Source organism: Pantherophis guttatus, chromosome 1, assembly GCF_059756535.1.
Source record: "Pantherophis guttatus breed Tessera chromosome 1, ASM5975653v1, whole genome shotgun sequence".
NCBI classification, from domain to species: Eukaryota; Metazoa; Chordata; class Lepidosauria; order Squamata; family Colubridae; genus Pantherophis; species Pantherophis guttatus.
In genome coordinates this window covers 115,311,175-115,337,323 of record NC_142063.1, presented here as the reverse complement: position 1 = coordinate 115,337,323, position 26,149 = coordinate 115,311,175, and the positions used below count along the sequence as shown (strand labels likewise).

The 26,149-nt window shown below is 40.5% G+C and overlaps 1 protein-coding gene across 7 annotated transcripts in view; it reads right to left on the bottom strand.

Annotated features, from left to right (window-relative positions):
• Nucleotides 1–2,570: 2,570 nt before the first annotated feature.
• The window catches only part of SLC43A3 (solute carrier family 43 member 3), a 42,456-nt gene continuing 18,877 nt past the window's right edge, over nt 2,571–26,149 (bottom strand). For 5 of the 7 annotated variants that reach the window (XM_034420341.3, XM_087881569.1, XM_034420343.3 and 2 more), the window contains exons 2-13: nt 25,295–25,521; nt 24,348–24,477; nt 16,518–16,564; nt 14,781–14,857; nt 13,770–13,862; nt 11,226–11,365; nt 9,553–9,701; nt 8,086–8,268; nt 6,859–6,978; nt 6,568–6,754; nt 5,624–5,747; nt 2,571–5,423 (exon numbers count right to left, since the gene is read on the bottom strand). In XM_034420341.3, coding sequence (XP_034276232.2) covers nt 5,298–5,423; nt 5,624–5,747; nt 6,568–6,754; nt 6,859–6,978; nt 8,086–8,268; nt 9,553–9,701; nt 11,226–11,365; nt 13,770–13,862; nt 14,781–14,857; nt 16,518–16,564; nt 24,348–24,477; nt 25,295–25,478 — 1,560 coding nt within the window. In that variant the 5' untranslated portion in view covers nt 25,479–25,521 and the 3' untranslated portion in view covers nt 2,571–5,297. The remainder of the gene's footprint in view (nt 5,424–5,623; nt 5,748–6,567; nt 6,755–6,858; nt 6,979–8,085; nt 8,269–9,552; nt 9,702–11,225; nt 11,366–13,769; nt 13,863–14,780; nt 14,858–16,517; nt 16,565–24,347; nt 24,478–25,294; nt 25,522–26,149) is intronic. The other 2 variants (XM_034420345.3, XM_087881570.1) reach the window with 1 other exon arrangement.

Sequence of the window (26,149 nt, the reverse complement as noted above, 5' to 3'; positions counted from 1 at the left end):
CAACTGGGATGAACTGCTGCCATTTGTAATCACAGACAGATACATACACACACACACCTATATTAGGGGGCAAATAGTCATTTTCAGTTATACCAGATGACACACTGCCCAGTAGAGGAGGAAAACAAGCCATATGAGGAAAAGAGCTTTGAATTTTCCATTGCGTTGCAAACTGGCAGGCTCTAGGGAAAAATGGCTAATATTTCTTGTAAATATTCAGACATTTGCCTTTGTTCCCAGGCTCTGTTGTTATGGACTCCCTAATTCCATACAGGCTTCTGTGTTTGATTTACAAAGATAAAAGCAGAAGAAAACAGAGTCCTGCATCTAAGTCTCACATATTCAAAAGGAATTCAGAAAGCTGCTTTCTAACTTGTTCAATCATATTGCATACTGACTAGCAGTAACTTTCCAATGTTTTCAGACATGGGTCTTTCCCTGGGAAAAAAATTCCTACCATTGAATTTGACACTGTTGCTTGCAAACATGGAGAAACTGGTTCTTCTCCAGAATACCAGTATAGATTCCTGCAACCCTCAGTACTGCTTCTGGTCCAGCTTTTCTAGCTTTCCCCCTAAGAGTTTCTTTTGTTCTTTGGTCTCCCATATGGCCACAGACCCCTCACTGTACAGAAGAGGTATGGATTCTCCCATTGACCATGTCCACTGTGGATTTGAAACTGTCCTTTCAGCAGACTGAGCCATGACACCAAATGTTTGTTTTCAGAGAAGCAGAAATATAGAGCAGTAGCAGTACACAGTGGATTCAATTATTTCCAGAACTGGATGAGGATGATTCAGAGATTCAGAAGATATTTAAACTGAAGCAGAAGTTCTCTAAAAAAGACAGGATTCTCACAAAGCTTTATTAGTGATTTGAATTTCAAAAAGTTATATTCATGCGTCATCTGCAAAAATCAATCCAAATTCCAGAATGTGGAAGGGAGGGGAGGAAAAAAGGATGTAATTTTTACAGCTGATGGAAAGAGCTTCTAATCAAAGTAAATAGTTTACTAGGGTTTTGCAGCCATGATGCTTTGTAGGAGAAGTGTCAAAATAATGTGTCTCGAGGCTATTCCAGACACTGTGCTCTTCACTAGCCTCTTTCAAAAACAGAAAAAGATAAACTAAAGCTTTTTAGTTTGGATTTTGTGGAATTTGGCCAGAAAATGCTGGATGTTATTGCCTGTTTCTACTCCTGTTTGCATCACATGTATTGTTTACTTGCCTTTTATTGCATTTTTTCTTTCTATTGCTTCAAAGCATCATTTGTTAATTCCATTATGAGTTAATGGGTTACGTATAGGGTTGATCCACATGATCAGTTTGCCCCAGCATCTAATAATAATCCCAATATTCTCCTGGGGTCAGGAACACAGGATGTTGTCTTCTTTTTTATTTATCAAGTTTGTTTGCTGGAGTTCAGGCGACTCTGAGCACCCCAACAATCAGGAAGACAACCTCCAGCCATCTTTCTCTGCTATGCATCAAATGTAACTTTTATTTTTTTTATTTGGGGTAGTTCAAGGAGGGCTCTCTGGTTCACCTGTTGTGTTTTATTTCATGGTATGAAAGACTTGTACTCTAATTGGCTTCTGTGAACTGTGGCAAGAATCCTTATCAGGTTAAATTGATTTTTAACAGAGTTCAGATGAAAGTCCATCATAGAAATTTCTCAGTTTAACTGGGAAGGGTAAAGAATCAACCAGTTGTGGGGCATAGTAAGCATGCTCTAGAGAAGCCGCTAAATTATTGCTATGATCAAACAAATGTAGTAATTTGTTTGACAATCTGGAAGAGGAGTGCTTAGCTGGGATATTATTCAAAGGTTTTGCAGATTGTCGTTAACTCCTAAAAGAACATGTATTTTTTTATATATTGAAAAATATACACATCTAGGCTGTATTAGAATACATGAATCTGCTTTCAGTTTGCATATTAAAATTATATTAGGCAGAAAACAAATTAATTCAGAGAACTAATTAATACCATATTAAGTAGCATAGACATAAACAGGCACACCCATTGTGTTAGCCAAACTGTCTTTAAATTAAAACCAAAATGCCCAAACTGACAAAATCGTATTTCATAATAGTCCCAAATTAATTCTATAGAAACAATTAGATATATTTTGAACTGCCTGTATTGCTGAAGCTGTTACTTCATTAGTTTCTAGTCTGAAAAGTAGCTCTTGTAATAAGAGTTTACAGTACTGTATATATTATCAATTCCACAGAAGATAATAGACAGACAACATGAGAACCTCAGTTTAAATAAATTTTGAATGTGCAATAGGGAATGGGTTTTTCCCTGAAGCAACCAGCATTTGAAAGCCTTATAAACATGATTAACTAAAAAAAAGAAACCCATAGGCTTGGGGTCACAGAGAGGTTACCTAAATAAGGGGAAGATATAAAATTTTAACATCAAAAGCAGTATGCACTCTGATCTAGAATCCTTCACTTTCTTTTATTCCTCTCTTCCCTTCCACACCAAACCTGGATTGTTTTGAACTTCAGCTCCTGATGCACGATATGTCCAGACAAGCAGATGGCCAGTTTAGATTCAAAGTAGGTTAAGAATTACAATGCATATACTTTATTTTGAAAGAGATTGAAAGCAGCTGCTGTACAATGAAGCCAATTCAAATTAATGTCCAACATTTAAGAAAACGCACATAATGGGCACACAGTTAAAACACCCAAACATCTCAATCTTACGTTTACTCAGAATGAAGTTGCACATCACAATAAAACATCTGGAAAGATACAGATCCATTGTATCCAGCCTCATCTACCCTGTTTCCCCCAAAATAAGACATCCCCTGATAATAAGCCCAATCGGGCTTTTGAGTGCATGGCAATAAGGCCAAGCGCTTATTTCAGGGTTCAAAAAAAATATAAGACAGGGTCTTATTTTTTGGGAAACATGGTAAACATTTAGAAGATCAAACTAGCTGTATGACTGGTTTGATCTATCGGATTAAGGCAACATATAGTTTCATTGGTTTTGGCTTAGCATATTACATATACCCAGCTGTTGTGATTTACAATTTAGTGCCAATTACAGCTTTTTCAACAACTCTTGATTAAATAAACCTTGGCACTGTGCGATGAATAAACTCTGCTGAAGAGAAGAACTTGGTTATTTAGAGGTATAACGGGTAAATGAAGAGATGCTTCTGGAAAATATGCAAGGGTCTCCTAGATGAAGTTTTCACGATGCAATTACTCTGCCTCATTCACAGAATGTTTACTCAGCATTATGAATATAACCTCTTCTAATGCTCTATGTTTCCCCCTTCTTCCAGTTTACTAGAAGTGGAAAAACTGGACTCGCTGCATTTTGCCTTTGTTTGCTTGTATAAGGATCAATCCATCTGGAAACAGTCCACTAGGTCAGCAGGGGATTTTTCTGAGTCAGATATGTCTCAGAGAAGGTTCCTAACTCATTTTCTACTTCTGAGAGTTAAGACGTGGAGAAAGAGTCAAAACAATTTTTCTCAGCTGCCATTCCTGTGAAAGAACTACAAGATACCCCAATGCAATGTTTTCATCACACTCCATTGCATCCATCTCTCTTTCTTGGCCATAAATAATTGTGGAAACATTTCTAAGCCTTTATGTCTTGGAATGGAGTGTTTGGTTATCTCTCACCTCCTTCCAAAATGAAGGATGCGAGCAAAGCACCAAAGAAACAATGGCCACTATTTTACCAAGTATTGGTTTCCAGCTTTTTAAAAAAAAAAAAAAAAAAAAACACTGATAGAACTTTGGATTCTATCTTTGTCTACCAGAAGACAGAGTTGGCTTAACCCCCTCAAAGGAATGAAAATGTAGGAGACAAGTATTGTAACAGAGCCTTGTTATACTGCACTCCATTGGATTAGCACTTGGGTCCCAATGGAAAGTAACACCCACTTGCTTTTGCTTCTTGACTGCCCCAAAAGTTATTTGTAAATTGTTTTCAGGGATGTTCTAAGATGTGGAGATGAGGGGTGGGGATGGCAGGGAATCAGCCTCTCCAATCTTTATCCAAAGGGTGGAAGATACACCTTTCCATACCTATTCTTCCCAATGCAGAACCCACAAAATAAAATAACTGAGTTTTCAGTAGTCGACAGACTGCAAATTGTGCTATGGGACAACTCCCACTCTGCATGAGTTTTCCAGCATGTGATAGGACTCATAGTCTAGGCCAGGGGTGGGCAATTGTGGCTCTTTTACAACCTGTGGACGTCAACTCCCAGAATTCCTGAGACAGCTTGGCTGTCTCAGGAATTCTGGGAGTTGACGTCCACAGGTTGTAAAAGAGCCACAATTGCCCACCTCTGGTCTAGGCTAACTCATTGGGAGGGGGGCAGTTTGTGATCCAATAACTGACTACCCCGTGTTCTTTGCAAGGAGCTTGACTGTGAAGTATAAAGCCCCACTGAGAATTCAATGTCTAGAGAGATGGAAAACAAAGTCAAGGTTGTGGGTTCCTAAGCCTGAGCAATGAGATTTTAATACTTTGCTGTTCTGACATAGAATATATAGCATTCATGTACTCTGTCTTTTCTCTAATTTTTGATATTGTTTTAACATTGGATCTTTGAGGTCCAGTTATTTTATTTTTTTAAAAAAATCCAGTTTGTTTCCTGCCCTTATAGCTTTCATTGACTGGCACTTGATTTTATGATAGATTCTTTGTTTGTTTGTTTTTAATAGCTGAATTTTTCCTTCTGCTGCTCCTGGGTTTTAATTTTTTTGTTGTTTTTGTTTGTTCTTCAAAGTTAACATGTAGTTTGGTTTGTAGAAACAAGCATTATGATATTTAAATAATTAAAAACTAGAGAGTAGATTTCTCAATATATTCAAAAGTTTAAAGGGAGGTTAAAATACTGTCACGTTAAAAAATACAGTTTCTGGTTAATTAAACATTTTTAGTTTGAAAAAAAAATAAATTGGTTTCTATACTAAAATTTTATGCAATCCACAAAAATAGATCTCTGAAAAAGAATAAAATATGTAACAGTGAAAAATATTATAAAGTGAAAAATATTATAAATTCCCTCCAGTCCAAATTATGAATCTGGTTTTAATTTCTATAAAATGCTGTTTTGAAAACATGGAATTAGTAACCTAGCCCAAATTTAGACACAGTTAAACCCTTTTAATTTGAGGGACTTTAGAGCACCTGATCATATGGGCCTATTTTGCTGCTGCGAGATTTAGAGAGAGTGTTTAATCTCACATAGGCCTTCATAAGGGTCCCTTTTGTTAGGTGAGGTTCCCAAAGTCCTAAACTGGGATGCACTCAGTTGGAAGATTCCAAGCCGGGCTTTCTTGTAGCCTGCTCCTTCTGTCGTCGCTTACATTCCCGCCACACCGTGAAAGGATTGACCAAAGCCAGAAGCATTAACACTACGAAGGCAATGTTAACCTGAAAGGAGAGAAAGAAAAAGAATGAAAACACACAATCCTCAACCAAAATAACTCCAAGGGAATTTACTTGGTCACTTCCCCCAAACTAGTAAATGCTGCCTTTCAGGGCAACGTATCCTGGATCCTAACACCCCACTTCTGGGGTTATGGCTGACATCCCGACAGGAAAAGGGGCTGAGCTGGATACAGAATACTTACATAAAAGGAATCCCCCTTTAGTGGACCTTTGATGAGTGTAAAACAGGGATACTGTAAGAGGGACACCACAGCTGACAGTCCCATCACCAGACCATAGAGTTTCCCAAAGTGTTCAAGGGGAAAACTGTAAAATAAAATGGGAGCGGGAGGGGAATCATCTCGGCATTTTAAAGTGACTTTTCCTCGTTGTTACCTTTATAGCAACTTTGCCCCCCTTCTTGAGCTTTCTGCATCCCTAGTAGGAGCACTTGTTTGCACCTATATCAGTGTTTCATGATGCTCTCACACAAAAGAATGATAAAAAGGGAAGGATGTTTTGGTATTCATCATACACTATTAAAATATATATCAATAGATTTAATTAATGGATATCTCTGGGGAAAAGCCCAGGCTTTGAGATGATTGAATCAAGAAATGTACTTTCTTCCTTTCTGATTCAACTCTCATTGCAAAATACAAATAACATGAAATAATCTAGCTTCATGCCTGTTTTCACGTAGGTTAGTGTAAGTACTGCTATCATGTCTCCACTTATTATTAGCATAGTTTGTCTATGTTATTAGGCATTTGAAAAAAAACAGAATGCTCAATAAAGTGTCCAATAAAGATCGGAGGGGTGTTTTAGCAGAACTCTGAAAAGCTAAAAAAAACAAGTGTTATGGTTGTGTTATGAACTGCAGAACTTTTTTCTAAAGCAGGAAGAGGGGAGGAGAATTGGGTACACCAGCTGCAATGCACACAGGAAGAAAGCTTAACCTCCTTTAGCAATTTATGTTTGCAGCTGAAAACCTGCATATATGGCACTTCCAATAGAAAAGGATTGACTGACAACATTTTTCCTCATCAGAATCATAAACCTCTGTGATAATTCTGTGTCATGCTTAGCTGTAGGCTTCCCTTCCTTTCCCCACTCCTTCCAAGTCTTCCTTCCCAATTTCTCTTACGCAATAGCCAAGAAGGCAGCGTTGCCTCCATAGAGGAAGGAGCGGCTCAGAACTTGCAGGATAAACGTGGCATACTGCACAGGCAGTACGGGAATGGAAGCACAGATGGAGAAGGCCAGGCACTGTAAGACTGTAATGGCCAGAGACAGGATACAAGAACGGAGGTCAGCAAGAGGATCTGGTGCCCCTGCAATGAAGAGAGTGAATTCAGTTAGGGAGAACTCAAAGCACCAAACTTTTGGCAGGGCAATCTAATCTGGAAGGTAAATGGCCACAATTCAAAGGGCATACCTGAATAATCTCCTCCCTTCTTTTGCCTGTGTTTGTGCCAGTCAAGAATAAGCCCATTCCAAGGGGCACAAAGGACTCCACAGAGCTGTGTGAAGGCAAATGCATTGGTGTAGCTACTCACTGTGGATAGAAAAAAGGAAGACCAAAGATAACTGCAGTGTCATTCCAAAGGCAATTTCCCCAATGCAATTGATTTTTCCTTTCTATAACTCACGGTAGTTGTGTTTAGATGAGGTTAGAATGTGTTCAGGTTTTGACTCTTTGGTCATTCAGTTCTCAGAACTGAGAAAACTCTCCCTTTGGGTATGGAACAAAGCTTCTAACAAGACTAATATGAAAGGAGGCTGGTAGTTCCCTCAGCTTGCTGGCCGGTCCTATCTAGCAATCAACAGCCGAGTTTTGCCATTATTCATATCTGAGTTTTAAAATGACACAATTTAAATCTTATTTCAGCAGCTTATCTCTGCTGAAGACAGGGAAAAGCCTTCAGGGCAGGCCTCAGGCTATGTTTGATTACATCCTGACCCCATCGTCTCAGGAGAGAAGAACATCGTGGAGGAGAAAGCACCTGCCTTTTGTGCCAGGAAGGGAGAAAAGGGGCCAACATAAATAAAATAGAGCAATGGAACATCTAATATATTCTAGGAGAAAACTTTCTTTCTGGGACCTAAAAGGTTCACACATTATGCTAAGCCATGATTATATGAAAGCACCCTTTTTGGAGGAAAAATGATTGGATTCCAGAACTTATTAAGGCAAAACCAAGCGTATCATGGTTTAGTGAGATATGAGGACTCAGCAGCTGCATATTTCTTATAAGGCAAGGATATACAAGTTCCATCTGCTCAAAGACTTTGAGCAGGCAAATTAAGGACCAGACTCCAGAAAGAACTGAGATGAGTCTCTTATGGTCTTTAAAACCTCTCCCCAAATTATTTTATAAAAGTAAAAACAAAACAAAACCACAAAAAAAAATTGCTGTAAGCTGATGGGACTCTGGCTCTTCCTTCCATTGTAAAGCAATGTCTCTTATCAGTTTTTCTCCTCATATATTCCACTTTCCTGCCTCAGTCAATACTTCTTTCAACTCTTCCTATTCATTTCCATAGCCTTCTTTCTTATTGCTTGCTTCTCACTGAGCTTAAATTCATTAATATATTTCCCTATTCCCTTCTCTTCCGCAAAAACCACCTTCCCTCCCCACAATTCTTTGGGTTCCCTCAGTACCAAGGCTGTCGTCCTCATTCGCGAGTTTTCTCAGCATGGGATTGAGGGTGCCAATGAAGAGGTAATGGCGCAGCTGCATCACTGACAGCCATATCAAGTGCCAGAAAAATAACATGGAGAAAACGCATTTCCAGAAGGATTTAACAGGTGGTTGCTTGGTGTCTGTTCCAGTCTCAGCATCACCTTAAAAAAAAAAAGTGGATATACTCTGGAGTTACGTCCAGTCTGATTTTTATATCACAAACTCAGAATGTTTTCATACAGAAGACTAGTTGCTACGGTTTCTCTGACTGCTCTTACAGGATTAAATGATTAATTATAAGTCACACACATGTGGCTTTAAGTTTTATTAATGCCAGGAGGAAAAAAGGTTTGGTTAAATAGAGATGAGATAATTATTCTTGTTGACTTCAAACCAGACCCACCTAAAAAGTATGTGAAATAGTTTCTAGGGTATAGAGGCCATCAAAAGTCAATCAATCAATCAGAATAGAGCTGAAGGGCACTTTGGAGGTCTTCTAGTCCAAACCCCTGCTCAAACAGGAGACCTTATAATATTTCGGACACGTGGCTGTCCAGTTTCTTTTTAAAAGTCTCCAGTGATGAAGCACCTACAGCATCTGAAGGCAAGTTGTTCCACTGGTTAATTGTTCTCACTATTAGGAAGTTTCTGTTTAATTCCAGGTTGTGTTGTGGCCCACCGGCGGCCAACAGAGCTGGCAGCAGAGTCAGACAGTGAGGAGGTTGGGGAGGAACGTATGCCTTTGATACGTATGCCTTTGCAGTTCCTGCAATGTATGAAGTCACAAAGTGCCCTCTCACTTTTCCATCAGCCTCTGATCAAATTGCTGACAGGGTACAAAGCTGCTGTTTCTTACTAGCAATTTGCAGCAGGGTCACTGGGAGGAAAAAGGAAACAGTATTTCCTAGTAACATGACATTAAATGTGATTAATATCTTGATGGAACTTCAAGTAGTAGATCCCACATCCTGGGGAAACCATAAAAAGTGAAAAATTATGACATTTGAACTCGTTCTTCCTATCTGCTCTCCCATAAAAAATAGTTGACTGCAATAGCCTAGAAGCACATGGTGACTTGGGAGCTGATCATGTTCCGCAATGCCTAGCAGCTAAGAAAATGGGTAATTCAATCCTGACTTCGTGTATGGAACTCTAAAGAGTGAGAATGAGGCAAAAGAAGGAGAATAAAAGAAACTGGCTACAAACAGAAGAACATCTCTCAATCCTGGATGAATTGTGTAAATCCAGTGAAGGCTGCCCCTGAAATATACATGGAGGCAGACTCATATTTTACCATTACTTGCAGAGAGCCTAAAAATTACACAGAAGAATGGCCCAGGCATTCCAAATAATGTAATCCTAGCTAATATGAGATCCACAGGGGAAAATCCAAGGTGTCTTCCAATTCTGTTATTCTATTATTCTAAACCAGCCTCAGCCTCTACCTTTGTCCTTGATGGTAGCTTGTTCTCCTCTGAGTGCTGACTCATCATGTAGATTATTTGAGTCTTGGGCTTCATTTGCAACTGTGATCTTGGGGGAGCCTTCTTCCTCATAAGTGCGGTATGAATGGGAAATCCCAGGACAGTTCAGTCTGCAGATACAGGAAATATGACACACATCTTATTCTCTCCTTGGCCTTGTGAACTTATTTCTACATACATCTTGTGTACAGAACGTAACCAATGTTACATATACACGGAAAGAAGGAAAAGGATTTAGCAGAAAACGTTTATTAATTCTTGAAGCCATTGAACCATAGCATGAAAATGCGAAACTGAAATGAAATTAGTCAGCGTCAATAAACATTCTACAACATTTATACACATTAAATGGGTAATCAAACATACAAAGCAAAAGGCGGAGGGAAAGCCTCAGGGACACTGAAATTTGTATTTTTCTGGTACAAACCACTTTCAGTGTCACATTTGACTTAATAATTGTTCTTTCTAGATCTTACTCCTTGCCGCTTTCCTTTACTCTTTCTTTGCATCAGTATCTCTGAAATGCAAAAAAGAATTACTAGTCTGTTTGCTGATACTGACATCTACCTTTATTTGGAAGTAAACCCATTAAACTCACTGCTCTGGTTCAGACTTAATGCAATGGCATAATGTGATTTATTTGGTTTTGGCACAAAATAATGAGTTAACTCACTTATTGTGGCTCGGCATAATTCATGAACTACACCAGCAGAGCCAGCCTATATCTGGCATGCAGATGGATCTAACTGCAACTCCTTTTTCAAGAAGCAAAGCTACTGGAGCAATCAGGAATAGAAACAAGGTGATAAGACCAAGAATACCTTTGCAAATATTATTTGATATTAGGGGAGGAAAGGCGCACTTGGAAGCACAGAAGACACCCTTGTTTCCCTCCTGATTTTCACTCACAAGAAGTGGCTTCATCAATCCAAAGAGAACTTAGAGAACTAAGAGATGTATTTCACAAAATATGAAATTAAGTGTTCATATCTGCAAGTAAACATATAGCAGTCTGGCTTGCCAATGACACTTACCTAATCTGCAGACATACTTAATTCATTTAAATGACATGAATCATCCCAGTGCAGGCTGCCTGCTCTATTGTTAAATTCAGATTTTCTTGCAATTTTTGTAGCACCTGAGCCAGAAATGTGACATAACAACTCAGGAACAAAAAAGCTTAGGATGAATAGGCAGGCACAAAGAAAGCTATGAATCTAAAATTGTTAACAGAACAATGCAATGGATGCATCTTTTACCTTAAATAGCAGCTGGATGTTAAGAATAGACCTACTGGTGCTGCTTTTCTAGACATCAGATTACTTTTGCTGCTGTTAAAGGTACAGGGACAGTCAGATGAGAAGCATATCCCTAGACAAATCCAAGGACAAGCTTTCACAGTGCGTGCCTAAAATAGCACTCAGAAAGAAGGATTGTCTTTATAGGATTAACTGAGAGGATCTAAAGATCCCTAAAATACGTTCTCTGGTCACTAAGATTTCAGGCATGACAATAAACAGCTAGAAAAAGGAAGAAGCAACTGGAGAAAAATGATAGGAATATAAGAGGGGACTAGGATTTTGGGAAAGTCACACAGAGGAGTTGGCTGCCAATCGGACAGAAGTGCTGCTTACCCATATGTATAGCCTGGGGGCAGTGGATAAGGAATATGGTATCGGGGCATCAGGAAAAAGGTGCGAACTAAGTGCCAGATGCTGCAGGCAGATATGAAGAAGAACATGGCTCCCAGGGAAAGGCCTTGCTCATACAGGAGCTGAGGACAAACAACGCATTCCAAGATAAGCTGGCTGTATTTTAACACTCCTACCGTGTGCACCAATCCCTGAATTCTTGCAGAAACATAGCAAGGAAGATGGAAAGGCTTCAGTTCCTCCTTTCCACTTGCTCTGTCTTGATCATGAACAGGTCCTTCTCAGTAGAGGCCGGTGGCTTCTGAAATGGTTGGGCAATTTTTTGGTACCACCACTGAACATTTCTAAAGGGCCCATTGCCACAGTGAGAGGGGGGGGGAAGGAGGCCAATAGGGCAAAGCTAAGTCATTGATGTGAGTGATGATGAGACTTCATGTGTTTTCTTGGGTGGTTTGAGAGGTAGGGTTTTTTTTTTTACATGCTTCCTAATTCAAAAGGGGAGAAAACGGTTGCTGAGCCCAAGAAAAAGTACAGTTTTTTTAAGTAGATAGGTGTAGTGTATCCCACATCCATATTGGCACACAATTTTGGTTTCAAATCTGAAGTGCAGTATATACCTACACCAGTGGTGGGATTCAGCCAATTCGCATCACTTCGGGAGAACCGGTTGTTAACTTTCTGAGCAGTTTGGTGAACTGGTTGTTGGAAGAAATCATTAGGACAGAGAACCGGTTGTTAAATTATTTGAATCCCACCACTGACCTACACTAAATCCTAGGTGTATACCTTATAAATCCTGGGTTTATAAAACTAAAATTCACACAACATGTTATACCCAAACAAATACCCAAATGGTCTCCTTTCCACAGCAGGCTAAGACAGTATCAGGGTGACTACAATAAATTGAATCCTAAATTTCCTCTAGATGCTGGATGAACCCAGCCAATTAATAGTGCCAGGAAGCTGAGGATGATGGAGGCTATAGTCAATGCAACATGCCACATAGCACAGTTAATTTCGGTCTCCCAGCCTTAGCTATTCATTCTGCTGGGAATTGCCCAGAAACTCCAGTTCTTATTCTCCTCTACAAGCAAAGTTCAGCCACAAAAGAGCTTTAGAAAGCTGAGTCATGAATTACAAGAAGCAACAGGACAAAGAGTCCTCTCTCTCACTTCTAGCGCAACTTCCTGCTGAAATCAGGCTCACTCTGCTTTCCACAGCAAGCTTCTCCTGCTCCCTCCTGAGATCTACAGGGAGAACAAGGACCAGAATTTGTATGGCAGGCAACTGCCTCCCTCTTTCCCACCCTCCTCCGTGTCTGAAATGCAAAGAACTCTTCCATAAATAGAAGGAAGGAGAGGAAGCCACCTTACACTTTTCTTCCTGATGTCCACCTACTCAACCCAAAAGGAAAATAAACATATGTTTATTTCATTTGTAACCCATCTTTCCTTCAGGAGCTCAAGGTGGTATACATAGCATTCCCTCCTCCTATTTTCCACTGCAACAACCCCATGAAGTAGGTTAATCTGAGAGTCATTCATGGCCCAAAGCCACTTGCAGAGCTTCTGTGGCTGATGATCCATCTAAACCTGGATATCTCTCTATCCCCAAACAAATGCAAAAGGGAAAGGGATGCAGAGCCTCTTTCCTGATAAGCTTTTGCTCAAAGTTAGAGTTCCATAAGATTGATTTTCATTCAAGAAGAACCAATACCAATCCTTGAAAGAAGGATGAAACAGGCAACTGTCTCATTTTGGCTGTAACCTCTGTTCTGCCTCAGGTGGACTAACTGAATGCACAGGAGTGACTTTGGTACATCATTTTGGTATATCAATTAGCTGTTAACAACATTAATGGATGAAAATGTCCCAGATTCATGGCCAAATGCAAACGGTGACCTTTCTCTAATGCCCACTAGCAAAGGAGCTGCCTGCATGCAACTAAGGCTCTTGAGTATGCCTGGGCTAATCTTTGTAGAAATGTACAGGATTTCCAAATCAGCTTGGCACATGTCATTTAATGAGAAAATGAATCTGCTGGAGGCAAGAGGGAAAAGTATTACCTATAGTCTTAGTTTTAAGCATATAAATCCAGATCAAATATTTCTGAAGGTTAAACCAATTTGATTATGTATTTATGCTAGTTTATTTTTTTCCCCCTGATCTTCCTTTTTTCCTCTCTTGTGGTCCTCCACATCGTGATTGTGCTCTCCTTATGTCTTAGCCCGCCTAAGGTTGCAGCCTTGCTTGCCTGGGAGCAGGCTGTTTTTTGAATGTTGAAACCGGTTATCATTAGTCATTAATTCATTTAGCGCTGATAATTTAGATGGATCTAAGGTCATGCTTTAGTGCCATAGATAAGGACAATGAGGTAATTCTGTGCCTACGATTGTGGTCCGGCACCTACCAAAAGCAGCAACAAGGCAGTAAAGTCCAAACATAGAAGTGGGAGCCTTTTTAGAATTAAAGATAAATTGATATGGGAGGCAAAAAACAAACAAACAAAAAAGCTCTTCTCACCAACCTTGATGATAAGAAATATAGCTGAGGAAGAATCAAAGGCTCCATTGTAGAGGGTAATGATGATGGACCGATGTTTTCCAAACAGATTCCCAATCTGGAGAAATAAATTAAAAGGGCTAATCCCCTTTTGTGGCAGCAGGACATAGTATATGAACTCAGTTCTACTTAGGCTAGAACAGTGATGGCTAACCTTTTTTTCCTCGGGTGCCAAGAGCACACGTGTGTGTGCGACAGTGCGCGCATGCGTGCCCACACCCATAATGCAATGCCTCCCGCATGTCCCACCTCCTGCGCATGCACGTGCCCCCCCGTGTTCCCCTCCCCCTTGCGCATGCATGCATGACTCCCCCGCCCCCACCCCTGTGCTCCCCCCACCCCCGCCACACATGCGCGCGCCCCCCTGGACCAGTTTTTGGTCCCAAAAGGCTTCAGGGAGGCCTGCTAGGCCCAAAATGGAGCATCGGATGTGCCACATCCCCCCGGCCCCCCGTGCATGCGTGCACGACCCCCCCGCTCAGTCCCCCACATACATGCGCACGCATCTCCGCAGACTAGTCAGCTGCGGGAGGCATGCACACATGTGCGGTGGAGATGACCTAGGGCGACAGCTCGCGTGCCCGCAGAGATGGCTCCGCGTGCCATTTGTGGCACCCGTGCCATAGGTTCGCCATCACAGGGCTAGAATATAAAAAGTTAGCTGCTATGGAAGAACAAGCAAATTGTGAAATAAGATTTCTTCCATGCCTATGGCCACTTTTCTTGGGATTTCATCTCCAGACTAGCCTGATACATTCTGAACATGTAGGAAAATGACATCATGGTTCTCTTTTCCCAGCTGGATTTGAATATCCCCAAAAGAGGAAATACAGATATCTCTGGGATCTCCCCCACCACCCAAGTAAAAGTTGTGTGGTTAGAACTTATACCTGCCTCCCCCTCCAAAGTTCTTTTTGAACAGTTTCCTTTCCCAGCATCTCTCCCCAGTAGGATGCACAAGGGAAGAAATTCAAACCTGCATATTTGTGAGAATGAGAAGGATCCCACCGACAGAGATAAATGTCAGTGCTGGATACAACATTATTGCAGTGGCTGGAAAGAAGAAAACTCGTTGTATTATCATGTTCATAACCAAGACATAAATAATCTACCATTCAAAGTACTTGTTGTCCACCTTCCATATTCATTCACAGACCAGAACTAGATAATCAGTTGTGCTAGTGCATGAAAAGCCATTCATATATTGCCCATACAACCATTCCGATGTACCAGTTCCCAATGTACATAGTATGGAGCATAGCAAACTGTAGCAACAGATATTTTATACCAATTCGGGAGACTGAGAAATTAGTAATAAAAAACATAAGTCCACGGTCTTTGCCCTGGCTTTGTCTTTTGATAAATACTAGCAAAAGGTATCGGCCAGATGTGCATGAGCAGAGGTGAGCTAGACAATGCACATGATTTTTGTGGAGAGCTGGCGCCAGCTCAAGCATCTCAACAAAAATATATACACTAGAATTATTTCTCAAGAGAGGCACACATCCAGTCAGACACCTTGTAGCCTTTCAAGATAAATGTATAAATGTACACTAAGATAAATCTCAGAGAATAGCACAATGAATAGCTAGGATATGGTATATCCTTCACATCTAACTACTTGTCAAGCTTTGAACAATCAAAGGATAGACATTACCCCTCATGTAGCCAAAAGAGGTGAGTTTAAACATTGCATCGATAACCAGTTACCAAGGCATTCTATGTATCATGCCCTACCCTTAACTCTATGGTCCACTATCAATAGTTGGACCCAATAAATTGCCTTCAGCTAAGATGAATTAATACAATAAGGAGAACAAGGATCTTGGGGTTTTTTAGTAGTAGCATTAAAAAAATTAAAAAACAGTTGTTAACTTTATATGAAAGAAAACCTGGCAACACAGTATTTCCTTTTCTATATAAGTTTTAGGATACAAGGCTGTCTGTGTCTCACAGTCTTAATTTAAACTACAGAATCAGTAAAATTTATCTGAGTTTCCCAAACTGTGTAACTACAGGTAGTCCTAGACTTACAACCATTCATTTAGCAACCTTTCAAAGTTGCGACACTACTGAAAAAAGTAACTTATTACCAGTTCTCACACTTAACACCTTTTACACAGTCCCTGCAGTCACGTGATCAGAATTCGGGCCCTTGGCAACTGGCATGGATTTATGATGGCTACAATGTTCAGGATCGTGTGAATGCCATTTGAGAAGCCAGATTTGCTTAATGAATGCATCCTTCACTTAACAATCACAATAATTCACATAACCAGCATGTCAAAAAAAGGTCATAAAATTGGGTGCAACTTAATTCTCTCATTTAGCAACTTCATTTAGAAGTTCTGGACACAATTGTGATCGTAATTCAAGGACTAACTGCACTGTTGTTACATTCCTAAGTCAGAGCTTGCTATACAGAATGGGAGGAGTGTATATATGTAAGTGTGTGTGTGTGTGTGTGTGTTCAAGCCTACCAAGCCAGTGGCAAGTTCTTTACTCATATCAAGGCACACCCATATAACCACATTTTCTTATGTTGCTAACTTGCTATGCTAGCAAAAGGAAACAAACTGCAGAGAACCTCCCCCGTCTATCCAACATCTCCCAAAGATTCATCGCCAGTATTCATCTTACTTTCTTTAGTATTTTCTACATACCAACACATGTTTAGTGAGCTCAAGTGGGGTCTTCATTCAGAAGCACTCACCTGCTGAAGAAAATGCAATGAGGAGAGTACCCGTGGTGTAGGAGGATCTGGAAAACAAAAGGAGAGCCTGAGCTGTGAGTGCATATGAGGTTGTGACATATTTTCACTTCATCTCCACCAGATACCATGGCTTTCTTCTCTAGCTGCCCATCTTGAACCTAGATAGGTAGGTAGGTTAGTAGATAGGTAAGCAGTTGTGGCAATTATGGGCATCGTTAGAAGACAGGAAGTCAACTGGTCATCCAGCTGTATTAGTAAAATGAAATTTTGGATCGAGGATATTGGAAATACTCAAGGAGAATGAAAGAAAGGAGGCTGATCGAGGAAGAGAATATAAGATTGAAATTAAAATGGGAGAAGTGAGCAAGAAGGTACATTTCGGGCAAAATTCTACTTTCAGCTAATTAGTAATGTATCATATGATCAGCACAAGCTATCATGAAGTTTCACATGAAGTAGGCTTTGAAACTATTCACAAAACAACATCCAGTCTACACTTCTGAAAGCAAAGCAGTTGCCTCCTTCACTGCTGAGGCTGCCTCTGGCAGTTTCAACAGAGCCTCTTCTGATGCTTCCAGTCAGCTTCTGGATATGCCAGCAGCAGCCTCTCTGCATGCCCAGTGCAAGAAGCCTCATCTGGCTAGTGGAACTTTAGGATGGGTGCTCTGAGGTCATGCAAAGCACAAAGCCCGGCTGGAGATGCTCTGCACCAGTAACATGTCAGCTGAAGCATGATCAGCCTGGAATCAGAGCTCTTCTCCTGAAAGTCCAAGCAACAGGAAGAAAAGCCAACCAATTTACTAATCTTCTCTAAGACTGGTAGACATTTGTCCAAAAACATCCCAACCAATAGGATAAATATAGGATGGAGCTCCTGGTTGAACTTCAGCTGCTTGTCAGCTGGGCCTTTTTTTCCTTCTGGATAGAGATTTTTCAGCCTTGTAAATTAAAAGACTGAAAATTGTTGGAAACAGGAAACTGGTCAAACTCTTAGTAAGTTCACTCCGGGTGCCAAATATCCCAATCAGTAAGTGTTGCAAGGTGACTCCTGTCACAAGTGATTGCAGTGCCTATGAATATCCCATAAAGTGTGCAAAATAAATAAATTACATGGGATTTGCCACAAGAGGATGACAAGTGGAGACAAGAAAGTGACAATAGCTCCTGTATAACTCACTCATACCACTTGAACTTCTTCACATATCTAGCAATACACCAGTGCCTCACCCATGTAGGAACTGGCAGACTGGAGTTCTAAACCTGAAAAAATGTTTTCAGGTATATAAGGAATCCACGTAAACCTAAGATACACCTTGCAGGGATTTATGTAGGAAAGTTCCTTCTCGGTAGGACTAGACACCCATGAAAGGCAGGTACCAGGGATTGGAGGAGAGACAGCGTGGCTGGCTTGCAACAGTACACATTAGTCAATTGATGTGCTGGAAATTCATACCAGGAAATGTATTTGTGCTAGGAGAATTTGGAAAACACCACTTTTGCCAACAAGCAAAAAAAAAAAAGACAAACAGAGGCCGTCTTTATGATGGGCAGAGACAAGGCTGAGGACAGCATTATGCATTCATGTTCTCAACAAGTGGTTCGCCAACACAAGCAGCACACAGGAACTCTTTCACACAAACTTCATCATGCAAGTTAAATATCACTTTGTATGAAGACATGATAAAAGACCAAAAGTGTCAACCATCGAGACTGATTCATAGCACGTCTCTAGAGTGTCTGTTTTACCCTTTGCTCCCCTAATTAAGAAGAAAATCCTGTTTCTGAAACTGCTATTTGCTTTGAGTGGAGCTTGCTTATTGTTACCACTAGATGGATTTCTTCACAAAGTAATGAGTTTCTTGGGTCATAGCAGAAAAGGAAAGAGTTAAATCCTCTCCACCAGCCCCTGCTGTCATCCAAATAACTAATCTGCCATCCTGGCTCTAGCTATAAAAACTGCAGGGGAAGGTAAAAACTGCAGTCAATCATATACATTTTACCCATAACACTTTTAAAAATGGTTGAGAACCTTTTGACTGGCTAGTTCATATTCATGCCAACAGTTTAGTGCCATTCCTACCACAATACAGTTTAGTAATTAAATTTTGAGAAAAATACATATTTGAAATATAGTTATTTTCACTTAATAATATCACATTTTCAGAATAGTGAGTCACATCTGACCACTAAAAAAGACCAAGATGAATTTCAATTCTCAAATGCTTTTGGAGCAAGAAACGAAAATAACCATCTTAGCTAATTTCAGATATTCTTGGTATTACATCATTCTACAGTGTTGCCATATTGAGAACGTTTCCTGCAGTTACCCAATGAAGTCAAGTGGTTTGGGAGGAGGGGCGAAATTATTCATTTATTTCTGTAACATTTACTGAAACCACAATAAGTATGCAATAGTTTTAGACATGAAAGGAAATGCCTGGATTGAATACAATAATTTCTTATACGAACAGCAGATTCAAGGAAAATTGAGCAATCCAGTAAATGGCTGGGGAAGTGAAGAAGGATTTTACCTCTCTTTCTCTCTCCTACTTCCCCATTGGAGCTATACTATGGAGGGAAAGAGTTAAACCGTGACTTGAAAATGTGACAGTATTCTCATTGAAAAAGCCACTTGCTTGGCTCTCTGACCTTTTCTGGAGCCCCTATTTTTAGGCTGGTAATAATAATGAAAGGCACGGCTCGCCAGATCACTATGAAGATGAGTCAAAGGCACTTCATATTTCAGAATATAACTGACAAAAAGCAGCAGCACACAGAAGCAAGCACCTCTGCATTCATCCAGGGAAGCTGGACTCAGGAGATCTATGGAATCCGATGGGCCTGATTATTGCAATTAGCAGCATTGGGTGCGTTAGCTGGGGATTAGGAAACCTCTCTCTTTTCTCACAATTTTGAGACCTCTTCCACACTGAAGCTATTTACAAATGTTTGCTCTACAGAAAGCCTACACAATCTGCCATCCTAACCCCAATTCATTTCAACAGGCTAGTATGATGTCCCCTCCTAAACTACTGATTTTGTCTTTCTATCTATAAAAAGTGGCTACAAATATCAGTGGGCTGCTTTAGGCCTGGGGGTGCCCTGCTGACCACAGTTGTCATTGGGCTTCTATGAACTTATGTGAAAGGCAGATGTCCTGAATTCCATACTTTCTTCTTTGAGCTCTGCTATGTATCCCCTTGTTTGACTCTTCCATAGCACGTCTTTGCTCCCATAAGTAATTCCAAAGGAAAGGTTGTCCTCTCCACTTTCTACGGACTGAGATGGATTGTTTAATCCATTTGAACATCAGCAATGGAGTCAACAGTACCAAAAGATTTCTTCACCCACTTTCCTTTTCTAAAAAGCTTTTAGCACAATCTTTACATCCCCAATTGTCTACCGTAATGAAGTGCCTGTATTCAGACTGCATGCATTTGATGGAACTCGGCGTCTTCTGCCTCCACCCCTTAGGCCTCTCTCCCAGCCTTGATTCTGTTGGCTGAGAGGCAACATTTTCTTTAATTCTACCCAGTGGGAAATCTGCAGAGAGCTTTGCCTACCAGTGACTGAGCACCTTCCTCAGCCTGGCCAATCCAAGCTTGGTGTTTGGACCCATTCCATTCTTCATGGGAGGACTTCTAAAGGGCATTAAAGGGTAATTTTTAAAAGGGTAATAATACTGGAGAGTTTCCACTTTTAAAGTATCGGTCTCATGTCTCTAACATGAGTTTTGCTAATTTTGGCACCATAAAAGGATCCACTGTAACCTTTTCCATTTCGTATGCTGCTCCCGCCCCCAGCTGCTTTCTGCATCTTTCATTCACTGGCAGTGAAGCAGTTTGACTTGACTCAGAGATGCTTTGCTAATGCTGGATGGCTACAAAGGCTGCCTCTTTCATAGCGAAACTAAACTTCTCTCACCTAATTCTGCTACCATACCTCTTTTGAGCTTTTGGCACAAGCTCCCGGAAGGGAAAATAAAACATACTATTTACATTCTCATGGGTGATTTTTTTCTTCCTGACCAGCATTAATTGTGTTTGCCTTTCTATAGTTAAAAGAAGCCTGGCCTACAGTTCTATAAAAGTGAGCCAGTCAAAGCAAGTCACTTCTCAACCATGCTTATTTTTAATAGAAAATGCACCGCAGCATATATTAGATGCTCCCGTTGAAATCAAAGAGGCTAACATTTGGCTGATAGAGCTACTTGTGGGAACAAATAGCAGCCTACAAACAGCTATTTTTGGCAGGAAAGAATTGCTGGTCCAAAATTCACACTGTTTCCTCATTTGTGTTGTTTCTCGGCCATAGGCATGAAATGCCCTCCCTTGGCAAGACTGGATTGGCGTCTTTTACCTTTGAAACAATTCTTATTCTGAAAGGCTTTTAGTGATACTTGGAATGTGAGGCAAATGTTTGTATTGTTTTGTTCAGGTCTCACCCACCACCGGAATGCAGACCCACGAACTGGGTCATGAAATGGTGTGGACCTTGAAAGAGTCTTCCTCACCATGCTTTGCATGTGCAGCTGAGTATTTCCAGGAGACTTTGCCAGCTCCAGGAAACTGGCTACGTGCCCTGCTACAGCCGGGAAGAAAGTTGGGGGAGGGGGGGGAATAGCCTCTTCAGCTTTGCCTTCCTGCATGTGGTTAATCAGTCCAACCACATGAGGTGCATAACTTTGCCCACTCCATTAATACTTGCAGTCAATTAAGGAACTTAAAGTGCAGCCACAGCAAATATCAGCTTCCTGGATTGTAGTCACGCAGGAACCCTTGGACTTCCAGCTGCATAAGCTGAGATGAGGTTTGGCATCACTGAAAGCCTCTCAGAGACACTTTGTAGATACAAATCAACATGGCTCAAAGATCTCGACTCTTATCACCACACAATGGAAACAGTCCTCTACACTACAACTCCTAATTGATCATAAACACACTTTGTTAACAGACAACAGGATCAGGTTCCCAGCTACTGACCTCCTCTCCCAGTCAGTCCTGCCATCAACACTCTTTATTTAATGCATACTAACACTGGCTGAGAAAATGGGGAGTTCTATTTTTGTGGCAGTGAATTTCCGTTTGGTTTGATACTAATAGATAGAGAGGAATTAGCTGAAGAAATGGAATTAGTACGTAGGTGCATGGGGAAATTTTGTACTCTTGGGAGTTCTTGACTTTTGAAGTAAATTTAACTGTTAAATCAAACCTCTATTTGAATTTCAAAAAAGATTGATTTGAATAAACTCAAAGCCATAAGAAATAGGATGCCACGGCATGACAACTATTTAAAAAGTTGTTCAGGATGAATAGAAATTCCTAAGAGATAACTAAAAATAAATAATTGTAATGAAGGGGGGAAATGATATATACCAGAAGAAATCAGGGTAGCTACCCAACACGGTTTAGTGAAAATCTAAACATAAAAAGAATTGACATAGAAAATGGAAAGAGGATAGGTCACACAGGCAGGAGCCAGGAACAGCAGAGCTGATATCATGAAAGAAATAATAATAATAATTAAGGTTAATAAAAGAAGCTAAACATATTAAAATGTTTCTTTAAATATATTCACAGTAAAAGGAAAAGGTAATCAGTCCATATACCAGCTGCTCAGTAAACATCAAAACAACACTAATAGCTAGCAAAATAAAGGCAGACATGCAATTCCTATTTTGGTTCAATCTTCTCTCCTCAAAAGTTGAAATCTTCACAGGAAACAAAAAAAAAGTCCAATAAAAATAAAAAAGGCTAGGACCGAAGACTAAAATAGAATATAAGCATCATAAGGATATTTCATAGTTCCATGAGGATCAATCAGTCCTGGAGTTCTCCATTCTTCAATCTTTTTCCTAATAATTTCTATACAACTGTTTCACATTTCTATGTTTTCCTTTTCCTACACGAGTTTTTATCAAACAATTAAAGGTTGCCAAATGTACTAACAAAAGCAAAAACATTTATCTTTGAATATCCAATTCCATTTTGTAGATGGATATGATGAATACAGAACTTATACTTTAGACACATCACTGGGGAGAAAGGGGATAGTGTAATTCCTATTCTACTTCCTTAGGGTGCAGCTCTCCCCTTCCTTCACCCAAAGGGTGGAAAACTATGCATTAAAGTATCTGGAGATGAGTATTATGTCAAGAAAAAACAGTTCTCTGGTCTTATGGAAGCTGCCTGGGTTGTCAGAGATAATAGGCATTTATCATTTCAGCTGTCTGGCAGTTCTGATAGACTGGAAAGGCAAGAGAGAGGGAGAGAAGAAGGGAGGGGGAGGGGGAGAGGGAGGGAGGGAGGGAGGGAGAGAGAGAGAGAACACATATTTTTATATATGTATAGCAGAGAATTTCTGATCATCATAGTTCCCTTCTGTTACCATATGCTGAGCGGAAGGAACTTTATCTCTTCCATCACCGAAGCCTGCTCCATGCATACAGCAAGCATAGATTAACTGTTTCAGACTGTGGGGCAATTTTAATGTGTCTTGCATTAACAAATGCTTCCCATTTTAATATGAAAAGAAGTGGGCTAGAGCATCTCTCCACAATGTTCCACTTCACTATTTGCAGAGTGGTCTTATGCAAAGAAGCCATGCACAAAAATGATGCCCTCCGTGCACAAACTGAAGGGTGCAATCCACATGGATACTTCAGCCCTCCCCCAGGTCATTTGCTACAACTACAGATCCAGCTCAAATGTCCTTGGAGAGGAGGCCCTGATTCTCATGGGGAAATGTGCCAGCATTCAACACTTTCCAGCCCATTTGCATTGCTGAATCAGGCTGCAGAGACTGAAGATTTTTTTTTTTGAGGCACTTTTGATGGGCAACATTTTGGAAGCAAAAAGGAATGTTCCCAAAATTTTATATGGGGTAGGGGAGGAAACCATAATCATGGGGTGATAATACAAGAAGCCACATTACACATGTAGAGAAGGCTAGAAGTTTCGTAGATTTAGAAATCAAGTTTACACTGTTAAGCATGCTGTATAATTGATGCTGTAATTGGCAATAGCACTTAAACTTATGGTATATACTGCTTCACAGTGCTTTACAGCTCTCTCTAAGAGGTTTACAGAGTCAGCTTATTGCCCTCAACAATCTGGGTCCTCATTTTACCGATCTTGGAAGGATGAGTCAACCTTGAGCTGGGTGAGACTCGAACTGACAAACTGCTGGCAGCCAACAGTCAGCAGAAGTGGCCTGCAATACTGCATTCTAACCACTGCCCCACCACGACTCATGCACTTTCAGCTTTTCCCACTATTTATTTATTTATTTATTTATTTATTTATTTATTTATTTATTTATTTATTTATTTATTTATCTATCATATTTCTATGCCACCCACTCTCCAAGTACTCTGGGCAGCTTACAACAATCGAGAGTATACTAAATAGCATATTGCCCCCAACAATCTGGGTCCTTCATGCACTTGAAAATGCATGAGCCTGAAAATGGTGGAAACCTTTATTTTTTTATTATTATTATTATCACTATCAGCAAATTGAGAGAAGGAAACTGGGGCTGCTCCAAGAACCACACACTTGCTAGCATATGACTATTGTTGACAGTCTCAGAACTATGTTTCTCTGGCCTAAACTCTCCTTATCAAAAGAAAAGCTTTCAGACATGGGGATTAAGTGTTGCACGACAGGAAGGAATTCAGCAGGTTCTCATCTGATCAAAGAATCTGCCAAGTTCTTATTATGCAATTATTAAAGACAAAAGTGCTCCTGAAATTCCACTTTGGTTCTCCAGCATCAGGTATCTCTGAGAAAAAAAGGCAGGGAATAAGTGAGTTGTGTATCCAACACTTACATGGCAAGCAGACGGGCTGCGGTGGTGCCAAAATGGTCAAAGATGTAGCCAGTAGGGAAGGTCATGAAGTTGTTCATGAAGGAGCCAATGGTGAAGATGAGAGAGAACTGTTCATCCTGAGCAGTACAGTCTGTAAATTAGTGAGGAAATTTAAGTGTAATCCCTAATGCCACATAAAACCACAAGCAGATGTTTACTACGTCTTATCTTCCATACTGATACATTTGGCTTTTCGTTCTCCAGGTTTCCCTGTTCAGCCCCATCAACTCTGTATTTTTAATAGCCAGCAGTTCTCTTCTGGAATAAGAGATGCAAGGAGACTTGAAAGTTTCATATTCAAAACCCTTTTATCTTTCATGATGGCACCACTAAGGCAACTGTTGCTGTTATTAAATTCAGTGAGAAGACTTCTTTTTTTTAAATTTAATTTATATGCTGCCCTTCTCCGGAGACTCAGGGCAGCTTACAATGCGTTAAGCAATAGCCTTCATACTTTTGTATATTTATACAAAGTCATCTTATTGCCCCCATAATCTGGGTCCTCATTTTACCTACCTTAGAAAGGATGGAAGGCTGAGTCAACCTTGAGCCTGGTGAGATTTGAACTTGCAGTAATTGCAGGCAGCAGATGTAAGTGGATGTTAATTAGTCTGCTGAGCCACCAGAGCTCCTGGTTTAGTAAGCATCAAGCAGAATTTAAGACCACAGGGCACAAATTGGGATGGACTATAGGGTTGATAGCCATCTTCGGTTTTTGCATTGGTGCAATGTTTTTGAAAGGTTCAAGCAATTGACAGGGCCTAGTTCAGGGGGATGAAATTGGTGTTGAGAGAGTTACAAGTAGCATGTTCCTACCATATGGCTAAATGAAACTAGTTGCTAGTGTGACCTTTGTAAATTCAACAAAGGATAAAATACCTTCCCCCTCCTGTCTTCTCAGATCATACCTTGAGTTTGATTGATGGTTGCATTGGCAGCTGGCTTGCAAAGGTTCTCGAAGTACTTCAGATGTTTGAGGACATAGACCAGCGATGTCCACCCAAAAATGACGCCCGCAAAGCACATGCACTCCACCAGGCCTGTGATTAACGTAGCCAGACGTTTGGCTGTTTCCGACTTCCGAGACTCCATGGCATCAGGAGCACTTTCCTTCTGTTTCTCTGCCTTTTCTAATCTGGTAGATAAAGGGGGGAAAAAGAATGATTGGTCCCCTACTTCATTCTAAACTATTATTTCATTACATAGCCAGAGTTTCATTCATTAACCAGGTTTTTTTTTGAATAAGCTGCAAATGCTGAGGTCATTTAACTCTGAGGCAGAAATAACAGCAGACAGGCCACGGCACTGAATATACCTCACCAGTGGTGAGGTATATTCTTTACTACCAGTTCTGTGGGCGTGGCTTGGTGGGCGTGGTGTGGTGTGGCTTGGTGGGCATGGCAGGGGAAGGATACTGCAAAATCTCCATTCCCACCCCACTCCTGGGGGAAGAATATTGCAAAATCTCCATTCCCATGGACTCTGGGGCCAGCCAGAGATGGTATTTGCCGGTTCTCTAAACTACTCAAAATTTCCGCTACCAGTTCTCTAGAACCTGTCAGAACCGGCTGGATTTCACCCCTGTACCTCACCCTAAACAAAAGTTAGTAAGTAACATTATGGTTTAGTGCAATGGATGAACTAGTCAAACATAAATCCCTGGAACTAAAACAAAGATGCTCAACAATTCATACATTTCCAAGTTAACTATGGTAACCACTGAAAGCTTTCATCCAACACTGAGATGACTCAATTGCTTCTGC